Here is an 11,937-nt window from a genome sequence, read left to right on the forward strand (position 1 = left end):
TCCACTCCAGCGTGTCTACCTCGCCAAACAGCTTGGTATCATCGGCAAAGTTGCTGAGGGTGCACTCGACCCCACTGTCCATGTGTGCGACAAAGATGTTGAACAGTACAGGTCCCAGTACTGACCCCTGAGGAACACCACTTGTCACTGCTCTCCACTTGGATATCGAGCCGTTGACCGCAACTCTTTGAGTGCGAACGTCCAGCCAGTTCTTTATTCACCATGTGGTCCATTTGTCCATGTCTCTTCAATTTAGAGACCAGGATATCGTGTGAGACAGTGTCAGATGCTTTGCGTAAGTCCAGGTAGATGACAGCAGTTGATCTTCCCTTGTCCGCTGCTGCTGTAACCCCTTCATAGAAGGCCACCAAATTTGTCAGGCATGACTTGCCTTTGGTGAAGCCATGCTGGCTGTCACCAATCACCTCCTTGTTTTCTATGTGCCTTAGCAGAGTTTCCAGGAGGAGCTGCTCCATGATCTTGCCAGGCACAGAGTAGAGACTGACTGGCCTGTAGTTCCCTGGGTCTTCCTTCCTTCCCTTTTTGAAAATAGGGGTTATGTTTCCCCTTTTCCATTCGGCAGGAACCTCGCCAGACCACCACGACTTCTCAAATATGATGGCTAGTGGCTTAGTGGTTTCATCTGCCAGTTCCCTCAGGACCTGTGGATGTATCTCATCAGGTCCCATGGACTTGTGCACAAATTCAGGCTCATCTTTGTTACCTTCTGGTTAAATCTCTGCCTGCAAGATCTAAACGTAGATAGCACTCTAGGGAAAAAATGATTATTTTTTTTCCTGAACTTGAACAAGCAGGGCAATAAAGAATCCTGCCTTTTGAGATGAATGGAAGACAGTGTGAAATAAATACATCTATGATAATTCTTGTTATTTTTTAACTTCCTGTGAAGGATTTTTAATGGTAAGTGGGAGCCATTTTGAAGGTATAGGCTCTGTAAATTACCCTGAGTGAGGATCTTCACAGAGGAACACAATGGGTAACTGGTCTCAGACCTTTTGTTCTCTGCCCCATTTTTTTCAGGTATGAGTAGCCTAGAAATAGAAGCATACTTTACTTGGGGCTTACAGCTACACTATTGGTATACAGACTTTATGGTGATGTCTCAGTTTGTGTGCTGATCCATGCAAAATTCTTAAAACGTACTAACAGATAGTTAAGGGGAGGACCCACGTTATTTGTTTCTCACTTTCATATTGCTGTACAACGCAGTCTGCAACATAGCCTGGCAGTTGCCCTTCTGTCTTTTGTGACTACTGAGAAATGACATTTCCCCCAAAACTTTGGATGACCTCATATGGTTTTGTATAAACAAGTTAATGCAGTTAGTTTTGTCTCAGTTTGTTTGTTTGGAAAGTGATTGTGTCTTAATGCAGCTGTCCCAATACAGGGGGGTAATTAGAGCTAATGAGCTCCAAAGTGCATTCCCCTGTAGTCTCAGGATTTGTTGCTATTTGTCAGCTGGACTCTCTAAGATCAGTAGGAAGAAAGGGGTTTTGTTCCCGAGTTCCTCGAACTTTAGCTTCCATTTTAGATTTCCTAAATGTTTATTTTGGGGGGATTTGAAAGTAAGACCCAGATTCCTTTCCAGATGGAAGTGTTTTTTAAAGACTTGTAACTGTTAAGATGCCCATGAGATCATTTGAATTCACTTTGCCCTCTTTAACTGTTGGTCTAATAAAAGCCTTATGAAATGTAGTCACAAAATTTGCAGCATGTGCGAGCAGTGTTTGGCACTAGTACAGAGTGCATTAACGTTTATCCTACTCTAGTTATCCTTCTCTATAGTGCAGGTTAAATGAAGGAAATCTTACCTTGCTTCTCATGATCATTCAGAACCAAGCTTTTGGTGCTGTTGCGGTTTTCAGCAGTTCTTCAAACTGCTAGTTTAGCATCATAATGTGTTATGGAGAATGTGCTCTGATAATAGTGAGAGCATAATGCATGTGTTTCCAAGGATATGAAGTAACTTAATTATTATTAAATTCAGTAAAACATATTTTAGATGCTTTTAACCAGAATATATTTACAGAAAACCTTTTGTGGTAGTCTATGGTTTCAGTCTGAAGGAATGAGCCCTAATGTGCCTCTGCTGTCTCCAGCTTCACTGCTGCCTCTAGGGTTATAGACAGATATTTTTTTATTTTTATTATTTTAAATTTGTTTCAGCTGTTCTGTGTGGGAGAATATGTAAGCTCCATCAGAGGTACTAGAGGAGAGGTTTTTTCCACCTGATGGAAGACAAGGCTGCATCACTGGCTTCTCATTAAGTGATGATTGACTTCCTAATAAAATGATTTTTTTTTTTAAGTTCAGCCCAAACTGAGAAGTGAGTTCAGCAAAAGTAAATATTAGAAGAAAAAAATAGTGCATTTGATTTTTAACAAAGGCTTGAGTAAGGATGTAGAAAATGGAAATAAAAAGTTTAGGTGAGAAATTGTCATAGAATTGTTGATTGATGAGAAACTCAATATGACCCGGCAATGTGCGCTCACAGCCCGGAATGCCAACTGTATCCTGGGCTGCATCAAAAGAAGTGAGGCCAGCAGGTCAAGGGAGGTGATCCTGCCCCTCTACTCCATTCTGTTGAGAGCCCACCTGGAGTACCGCATCCAGCTCTGGGGCCTCCAAAATAAGAAGGACATGGATCTGTTGAAGTGAGTCCAGAGGAGGGCCACGAAGATGATCAGAGAGCTGAAGTACCTCTCCTTTGAGGAGAGGCTGAGAGAGTTGGGGCTGTTCATCCTGGAGAAGAGAAGGCTCTGGGGAGACCTTAGAGCAGCCTTCCAGTATCTGAAGGGGGCCTGCAAGAAGGCTGGAGGAGGGACTTTTTACAAGGTCATGTAGTGATAGGACAAGGGGTAATGGATTCAAGCTGGAAGAAGGTAGATTTAGATCAGATATTAGGAAAAAATTTTTCATTGTGAGGGTGGTGGGACACTGGAACAGGTTTCCCAGTGAAGCTGTGGATGCCCCATCCCTGGAAGTGTTCAAGGCCAGGTTGGATGGGGCTTTGAGCAACCTGGTCTAGTGGGAAGTGTTCCTGCCCATGGCAGGTGGCTTGGAGCTAGATGATCCCAACCCATGTTCAGGATCTTGCACTTGGCCTTGTTGAACTTCAAGAGGTTCACACAGGCCCACTTCTCAAGCCTGTCCAAGTCCCTCTGGATGGCATCCCTTCCCTTCAGCATGTTGACCGCTCCACACAGCTTTGTTTTGTCGGCAAACTTGTTGAAGGTGCACTCAATCCCACTGTTGATGTTACCGACAAAGATGTTAAAGACTCCTGAGGAACGCCAGTCATCACTGGTCTCTGCTTGAACAACCAAGCCTTTGAGCTCAACTCTTGAGTATGACCATCTGGCCAGTTCCTTATCCACAGAGTGGTCCATCCATCAAATCCATGTTTCTCCAATTTAGAGGCAAGGATGTCGTGCGGGACAGTGTCAAATGCTTTTCACAAGTCCAGGTAGATGATGTCAGTTTCTCCTTCGTTGCCCTTTGTTGGACATGCTCCAGCACCTCAATGTCTTTCATTTAGTGAGGGCGCCAAAACAGTACTCGAGGTGTGGCCTCACCAGTGCCGAATACAGGGGAGATATGGGTATGATTACTTCTCTAATCCTGATGGCCGCGCTATTTCTGATACAAGCCAGGATGCTAGTGGCCTTCCTGACCACCTGGGCACACTGCTGGCTCATATTCAGCCGACTGTCAACCAACAAACCCAGGTCCTTTTCCTCTGGGCAGCTTTCCAGCCACTCTTCCCCAGCCTGTAGTGCTGCATGTATTTGTTCTGTTGGAGCTAGAAAATGCTTTTCTGTCAGACAAGTGCATCTTCAGGAAAGCTTTATCAGTACAATCATTGCTTAAATTCAAACCCTCTGCAGAGCTGTTGAGCCTTAGTGACAGCAAGAGCTAGATTGCCCATGTAACATTTGTCACTCCAGGGGCAGCAGCTCTGGACCCTGTCATGCATGTCTTGGGTCACCAGCTGGATCGTAGTGCCCTACTGCTTGCTACTTACAAAAATGCGGATCTTTATTATAATATTATGTCCACATTAGCCTTCATAACATAACAATTCAATGTATTAGGTAGAAAGATGTCTTGGCTCTTTTTTGTTTGTTTAACCATACTAGTTTTTGAAAAACAAAACAAAAAATGAACAAAACCTTATCCTACGTAAACTGGCTGGTGTTTGTTTTCACAATTTAACATTTCTCATAGGAAAGCCTTATTGAGAAAAATGTCTGAATTTAGCTAATTTATATCCCTTTTAATAAAATAGAATTCTTCATTAAATGCTTTTGTGTGCTTATGCCATGATTATTCTCATAAGCTAATGATGCATTTCTTAGTCTGCGACAGTTCGAATGTGTTTAGATACTTGAGCAATTCACTGTAAAGAAATTGTTACAGGTAAGCCAGTCTGTTTCAAATTGAGCTAGTCTGTAACACCATTTAAAATGCATTTGGAATATACTTCAGTCCTTTTGATTCTAAAAAAACCCAGAATGTGTTTAATATCTTTTCTCCATTGAATATCTGAAGCTAAATCTCTGTGGTATGGCGGTTTTTGTTTTGATATACCATGAGTTTTTGAAAACATTCTCTTAAGAAAATTAATTTTCATTCATCTTGAAGGTTCTCCTGTCCAGTTCCTTGACAAACTTTATTCTGACTCTTTTTTTTTGTTTGTTTGTTCTCTTTCAGAGTTTGGATACAGACAAGCCTGTGGCACCAGTGAAGAGATCACCTCTCCATCAGGAAACCAATCTTGCCAACTTCTCATATCGCTTCTCCATGTACAATTTGAATGGTTTGTTTGAATTATTTACCTCCTAAAATATTAGTTTAGGGAAAAAAAAAAACATTGCAGCCATAAATGGGAACACTATGATATAGGAGTATTTAAATACACTTGTGACTCAAATGGGAACACTTTTACTGAAGGCATTGCTTTCTGATGGCACAGGATTTTGAGTATTCTAAAGCAGTATCTTTCACAGCACCTAGTATCTGAGAATTGTAGTCTAGTGTTTGTATGGAAATACACATTCTGGGATCTGGTCTCATGAAAGAATGATTTGATATGCATTTGTTAAACGGGAAGAAAGAGCATCTTGTTTCATGGGACAGGATGCAGGAATGCAGCTACAGAATGCTTCCACATTAAGCAAAAATCATGTTTTTCCTCGTCTTAAAATAGCTTCCTGTGGTTGCAATACAGGAAGCCTTAATTTAAAGTCTTGAGTATGTGTATAGTATTTTGTGGGTTTTTTAAAAAGCAGTGTCACATACCATGCATTGCTTTAGCAGAAAATGCTTAGCAAAACATCTACACTTTTTTTATTATATTATTAGATATTAGATATGTATTATTACATTCTGTTCACAGGACAGCAGTTTAAACTTTTCAAATGTAATATGAACATTCATAGATTTCTTCTGTTGGCAAATGTATTTAACTTAAATAGTTGTTTGTTGAGTTGTTTTAATTGCTCTTAGACCAGTCAAGAGTAGTAGTGCAAATAAATTTCTGCTTAGCTGTGAGCAGGGATTTTGCAATACAGATGGGGAAAAAAAATATAGCTTCCTTTGCTCCCTTACCTGAACTGTTAAATTGTATAACACGAAGTGAAGAGTTGCACAGACAAATGAAGTAACTCTGCACATACTGAAAATTCTTGTTTATTGCAGAAGCCCTGAATCAGGGGGAGACTGTGGATCTAGATGCCCTCATGGCTGATCTCTGTTCCATAGAGCAGGAGCTCAGCAGCATTGGGTCTCATTCAGCAAACAATGCTGCAATGAAACGTCTTGCCACAGAACCCAAAGCTCAGAAACCGCCTACTAGCCGACCTTCTACTAAGCACAGCAGCATGAAAGGATTATCTTCCTCATCTGGTAAGGTGACTAAACCATCGCATCCCAACGTATCTTTGGATGACATCACTGCACAGTTAGAGAAGGCCTCCTTGAGTATGGATGAGGCAGCCCAACAGTCTGTTGCAGAAGACACCAAACCAGTAGTTACTGCTCAGCACAGGAGGACAGCATCTGCTGGCACGGTGAGCGATGCTGAGGTGCGCTCAATCAGTAACTCCTCCCGTTCCAGCATAACTTCTGCAGCTTCCAGCATGGACTCCTTGGATATCGATAAGGTGACAAGACCTCAGGAACTGGACTTGACGTCCCAAGGGCAACCAATCACTGAGGTAGAGTGTCATTAATTCAATACGTCGGTTTGGTTTGGGGTGTTTTTTTCTTCCCTGCCCACATGCTTACAGTTCTAGCTAAACATCTTCAGTGCACTGGAGTTGATCAAAGATTAAGGTTGCTTCTTCATGGACTGCACATGCTGTGGCTCCTTCTTTCTCTATTTAGGTCTGCAAGGAATCTTTTTAAAGAACGTGTACTTCCTTTGTTTTTTTTAAGGGCTTTTCCCATCTCTTCCTCCTCCTAAGCCAGTCATGGATTTTAATGTTTTATAGCTTATGTTTTTATTCTAAGTAAAACTCATATATTGTTTTTAATTTAAATCTGAGGAGTGCACAGCTGTGGAAAAAAGAAAGTGCAACTGACAAGATTACATTCCTGTTACAGTACACTTAATACCTGAAACACATGGAGCAGTTTGAGTGCCTGTCTGGAGCTATACTATACCAGTAATTTGCTGCTACTTAATATTCTTGTTTACTGTATGACAGGGAGAACTCTTTGAAGCAATGCACAACACAGAAAAGCAACTGGGCTGGGATACAGCAATAGCAGATGTTCATTTGGGATTTTGGTGCCTTGGCATTGCTTATCCATGGAGTAAACTTTTCAGTAAAAACACAGCCAGTTTGGGGAATATTGAAAGTCCTGGTGACTTGTGGAAGGAAACGGGGAAAACGTTGTGGTGAATCTAGAGAACTTAAACTAGAAGCTGTCTTGTAGAAATATTCTCCGAAACAGAAATCTGGCATGTTCAAAAGTCAGTTGTACTAATACCCATGTTCTCTTTTATGGGAGAAAACTAGAACAAGCTGAGTTTATTCTAATCAATAATTAACACTAATTTGAATGAGCTGTGCTGAAAGCATGCCTCTACCCATCTGCAGCAGAAGTTCATCTGATGTAAAGAGGGGATGATGCAGGCTTGTCAGTCTAATGATCATCATCAAGGTCACACTTAGATTTAAATATTGTTTTGAATGGTGAGAAATGAATGAGTGACAGCTTAGGTAAGCTTTGTTTTTGTATAAAAAGTTGGTGTTCAGTATATTTTTATTGGAGATTCCTATTGAGTAAAGCAAAACAGAAGTAGACAGAAATGCGTCCTTTTCTCTTTGGAAAGTTAGAATGCAAGCATTTGCATTATTGCTGTAGGCTTAAGTGTTGGAGACAGCCTATGACAATCATTGATTATATTGTTGGTTGGTTGTCAGTCTTTTTGTGGTATGACAAGGCTTGTTTTTAGTTTGTCTTTTGATCTCTGACTGTTATTCATGCCGATATCTTTTTTTTTTTAATGTAGAAAACTAAGCAATATTGCATTTTTGTCTCTCCTAAGGCTAAAAAGATGATTTATTTGAATTAATTGCTTCTGTAACTTACATAGCATAAGAAAAACTTGAATTTCTTAATTTTTAAAAGTGCAGGATGTTTTCTGCAGTTGATTTTGCAGGTCTCCCTCTAGATCTCAGCCTCTCTTACTTCAGGAGTGATATGCTTGAGGCATCATTAAGATTGCCCTTCTTGTCTCCCAGATTTTTCAGCTCTTCCCATGGCATGAGTAATCAACAAACCACCTGCTGCACTTAAGTAACTTGATGTTGGTGAATCAAGAGACAGGTCAAGAAGTTGCTTTGTTTTCAGGGGAAGCTAATCTATATTGCTGCAAGTGTTGCAGTAGCTTTCTGAGCTCTTGGCTACTGACTGCAAGGCTCAAAACCACCCCCAAGAGCTTTTCTCACAAAGGCATGTGAGAGCTGCCTTTGTAAACCCGGTGATTGCTTCTCATAAGAATGTGGCTATTGTTTCTCTGCCCAGATAAGTTGATAAGAATGATTCCTTTGAAGGAGGTAACCAGAACGTGTTGGTAATTTGAGAGCCAAATTCTGCTCTCTTAATGCTTTGCACTTACTAACAGTACTGATTTGGTTTTGCTCTATCTGTTCTTTCTAATTTCAATAGCCTGAGGAAGGTGTTCAACTCTGAGAAATTTTCACCAAGTTTACAGAATTGGTATTCAACTATTCAGTATTGAAACTGTTATGTGATGGGACTTTTTACTGTGAAGCAGCTTTTTTTTCTTGTCGCTGGTGAAAGGAGAGGGGGAAAATCACATTTGTGTAGAGTTTGTTTGGTGGTGGTTGTTAAATGAAATTCACTTTATAAATCGGCAGAAACCCAAGGATTCTTTGGTATAATCATTGGGTACCAACAAACAAGTTTATTTCCTTTTTTTATTCATTTAATGCCTGAAAACTATTGCTTAGGGTTTATTAATCTCCATGGCTAGGTTGTGAACCAAAACATCTTTTCCTAGTATGGCTGAATTTTACCCTCCCACCCACTGAATCAACTCAGTGATGCCATTTCTAATGCAGGACATCCCTCTGAGGAAGTAGCCTTTGAAGACAACCTAGTGCCCACGTGGGAAAAAAATGTGATTTTTATGCAGAAACTGGGGGAGGCTATTACTTCATGGCCACAGCAGATCTGTTTTGAGATTTGTTGTTCTTACACAGTGCTTTAAGTTAGCTCTTTTCTTTTTGCCTTTCTTCCTTGATTCTGACTGCAGTTGAGCTGACCTTTAAATTTTTTCTTTGCTGCTATGGCTCTTACAAAAGAGGTCAGTGACTTGGCAGCTCTGCCCTTTTGACCGATCCTTTCTGTTCTCTCCAGGCAGTATAGGGACTATAAAAGTAATGCTTTCTTCCGCAACTTAGTTTTATTGGAATCACAGGAGGAAGAACATAACATTAAGTAAAACGGAAGACTGTTCTGATAGGAGGAAATGCTTGTCTGAAAAAGGAAATTAAGCTTTGCCATTATTAACTTCAGTATTCTATCTTAAAAAATAATTCTGCTGTGTATTGAAGAGCTCACTGACCTGGAAACGTAGGGAAATCCTGTAAAAGAACTGTCATGCACTGGCCTACTGAAGGTATGTATAGTCTAGTATACTTTCTGACTGATACTAGTGACCAATTTATGGAAAGAGGCTGCAATTTCATAGCCACCAAAAATGGGAGGATATGAATTCCCTTTCCTCTCTCCCTTCCTTCCCCAAAGCTCTTATTTACACTGTCTCATCTCACTTGTCCCAGCTTTGGTGCTTACTGGTACTTAACACACCAAAACTTACCACTTTTATCCTGAGGCTCGTTTTGTGTAATTTGGGTGAGTTGTATACGCTCAGAGGGGCCTGATGTTTGCTGATGCGCAGTAAGGGGATTGTAGCCAAGAACATGAAGGCTGGAAGGGAGAGCTAGAATATGCCCATTGGTGGTAATAGATTATTCAGGTCTTTTTGCCTGAGCAATCGGACAGGTACCTTGGTGTCGTTATCTTCCTCTTCCTCTTAGCAGTCTGTGCTGTAAGAAATTCCTGGGGCTGAAGATATATCAGCATCATGCCAAATGATAACTCTTGGTGGTCCTATTGGCCAGGACCATCCTTGTCATTCTCATTCTGAATTTGTTTCTATGCCACTTACAGGACAGTTGGCTGTAATTCTCTGGGTTGTTTAAAATCAGTTTTATTTGTTGTCATCATGATTTGTTTCATTTTCCCCTTTCATCACAATTCTGAACACTATCTCTTTGGACATTATGAACATTAATGTCTTCAAAGACTATTACTTTGTAGTCTCGTGATCTTGTCTTGGTGGTACTAAGTGTTGTCTGTCTGCACTTACGTTCTTGTCTTCAGTCTCCTCTAAGCATTCCTGACTAAGGAAAGTTGCTTCTACGCCACCCCAATCTCCTGTAATTTTTGCTAAATTGAAATTTGTCTTTCACAAAACTACTTCCCAAATCCTTGCCTGAACAGTATTATTCCTTAAATTGGTAGGTTACGTTTTGTCTTCTATGCTTTTAGTTGCGTAATGAGTGCCATACACTTTAAATCTTGATTTTTGCACATGGGATGCTTTATTTGAATGTAGACTGAATGAGTGATGTGATAGCATGAGTAAAGGTAGGGGAAGTGATCACTAACTTGTCCCTTCTGCCCACGCATTTTACCTTTTTCCTTCTTCCTTTGGTCCTTCTGCCACCAAGAAATTATCTCTATTTTCAGTGAGTTGTGCTGGAGCAATAGGAGAAGGTGGTAGCGGGAAGAGAACAGAATGGTGTTGATCATGCTGGTGTAGCTAATTATGTCCGATCAGTGAAAGGGTCCGTTCCTGGACAGTCATTGTTACTGCCCTGCATATACTCAGTGAAGAGGTTGCAAATAATTTTGAAGTCTACCATCTGGTCTGGCACAGTACGATCATCACCTTCCCCCCCCTGCGCCCCCTTGGTTCCCGGCACAATGATGACTGTAACCCATTTGCACAGCTGAGAGATTCTGACTTACATATGAAGATAATGCATAATGTAGCAGTTGGTAATGCTACGTTAATTTTTTAATTTTTTTTTAGCTTTTACTTAAATTCATTGTAGTTCGAGACTTGATGTATAGGAGGTGAAAATCATGACAGGGACTGCCAGTGCATTAAAACTACAGGTTATTTGCTTCACTTGACAGAGAAGGTGGCAATACAGAGTAAACTTTAATGTTTCTTTAGGGAGGAGCTTTGGGGGCATTACAGTTAGTAATGATTGCAATGTAAGCTCAGCACACATAGACAAATCTATGTATTGGCTAATAACTCCTGTGGGATAAAGTGGAAATGGGCGTAAGGAAAGACAAAGTTTGTGTTCCATAGCAATTTTGCCTTGGCTCATGTATGGACATGTTGTCACTAAAATAATATTTGCTACACACTAGTGTAATGCAGAAGCTTTTTCTACCCATTAAAGATTATTGTAGGTCATGTTTTATGTGCTATTACTAAATGCTACAGTGTATGGAAATGCAGCTAACTGTTTCTGTATGCAGAGAAATCAGCCCATAATATATTATGGTCTTTGATAGGCAACAGTGTCTTAAAATAGAGTTAGATTGCTGAACCTCACATACTATTTGTAGGTGATTTAAAGAACAGTTGTGATCTATTTTAGCTCTTGGAGGAATAGACCATTATTGGCTCTTGTATTTTGGTAGCTTAAGGTTTGAGTAGTTTTCCTTATGTTCAATGTTTTGTGTGGTTAGCAGATGCTAAGGATGTTAGTCTATGACTTGTGGGAGTAGTCACAGATATGCAACAAACAGGGCATGAGAGGCATTTGTTTTGTTTTTTGTCTAACAACTTTTAAAAATTAAATTATTTTCATTTTCTGCCAGTTCTATTATGTCTTTACTTTTGTACACAAACGGTGTTCTGGAGTGTTTCTGGTTATCCTTTTCCTAAGCTGAAAATAGGCAATGGAAAGACTTAATTTGAAACACAATTAGACCATCTCATCCTCTTTCTTTTTTTCCAATTATTAGTCACAAAGTGTGTTTTAATAAGTCAACAGTAAAGGAAAACTGTCTATATCTGTCATCTTGAGGCATTACTTTGGCTTCAGATTTTATTGGCATAAGAAGTGTGAGCCATCCAGTTTTCAGATGTTCTTGAAATACATGTAAGATGACTCTTCACTTGCCAGATTTTTAGAAGCTTTCAAAATATCCTCCGAGATAAACATATCAGCTTATGAAATATAAACAATACTTGCATATTTTGGTAATCAAACATGTTTGGCTATTCATCATGAAATTTATGCATGACAGTAAAATGGTTTTCATCCTATGACGCACTAGAACCCAAAG

General features: G+C 40.1%; 1 protein-coding gene across 1 annotated transcript in view; it reads left to right on the plus strand.

Moving 5' to 3' along the window:
- Positions 1-11,937, plus strand: part of RAPH1 (Ras association (RalGDS/AF-6) and pleckstrin homology domains 1) — a 60,552-nt gene that overhangs the window by 1,651 nt on the left and 46,964 nt on the right. The window contains exons 2-3 of the mRNA XM_009890253.1: positions 4,735-4,840; positions 5,722-6,239. Coding sequence (XP_009888555.1) covers positions 4,735-4,840; positions 5,722-6,239 — 624 coding nt within the window. The remainder of the gene's footprint in view (positions 1-4,734; positions 4,841-5,721; positions 6,240-11,937) is intronic.

This window comes from Charadrius vociferus, unplaced genomic scaffold (assembly GCF_000708025.1).
Source record: "Charadrius vociferus isolate BGI_N301 unplaced genomic scaffold, ASM70802v2 scaffold147, whole genome shotgun sequence".
Taxonomy (NCBI): Eukaryota; Metazoa; Chordata; class Aves; order Charadriiformes; family Charadriidae; genus Charadrius; species Charadrius vociferus.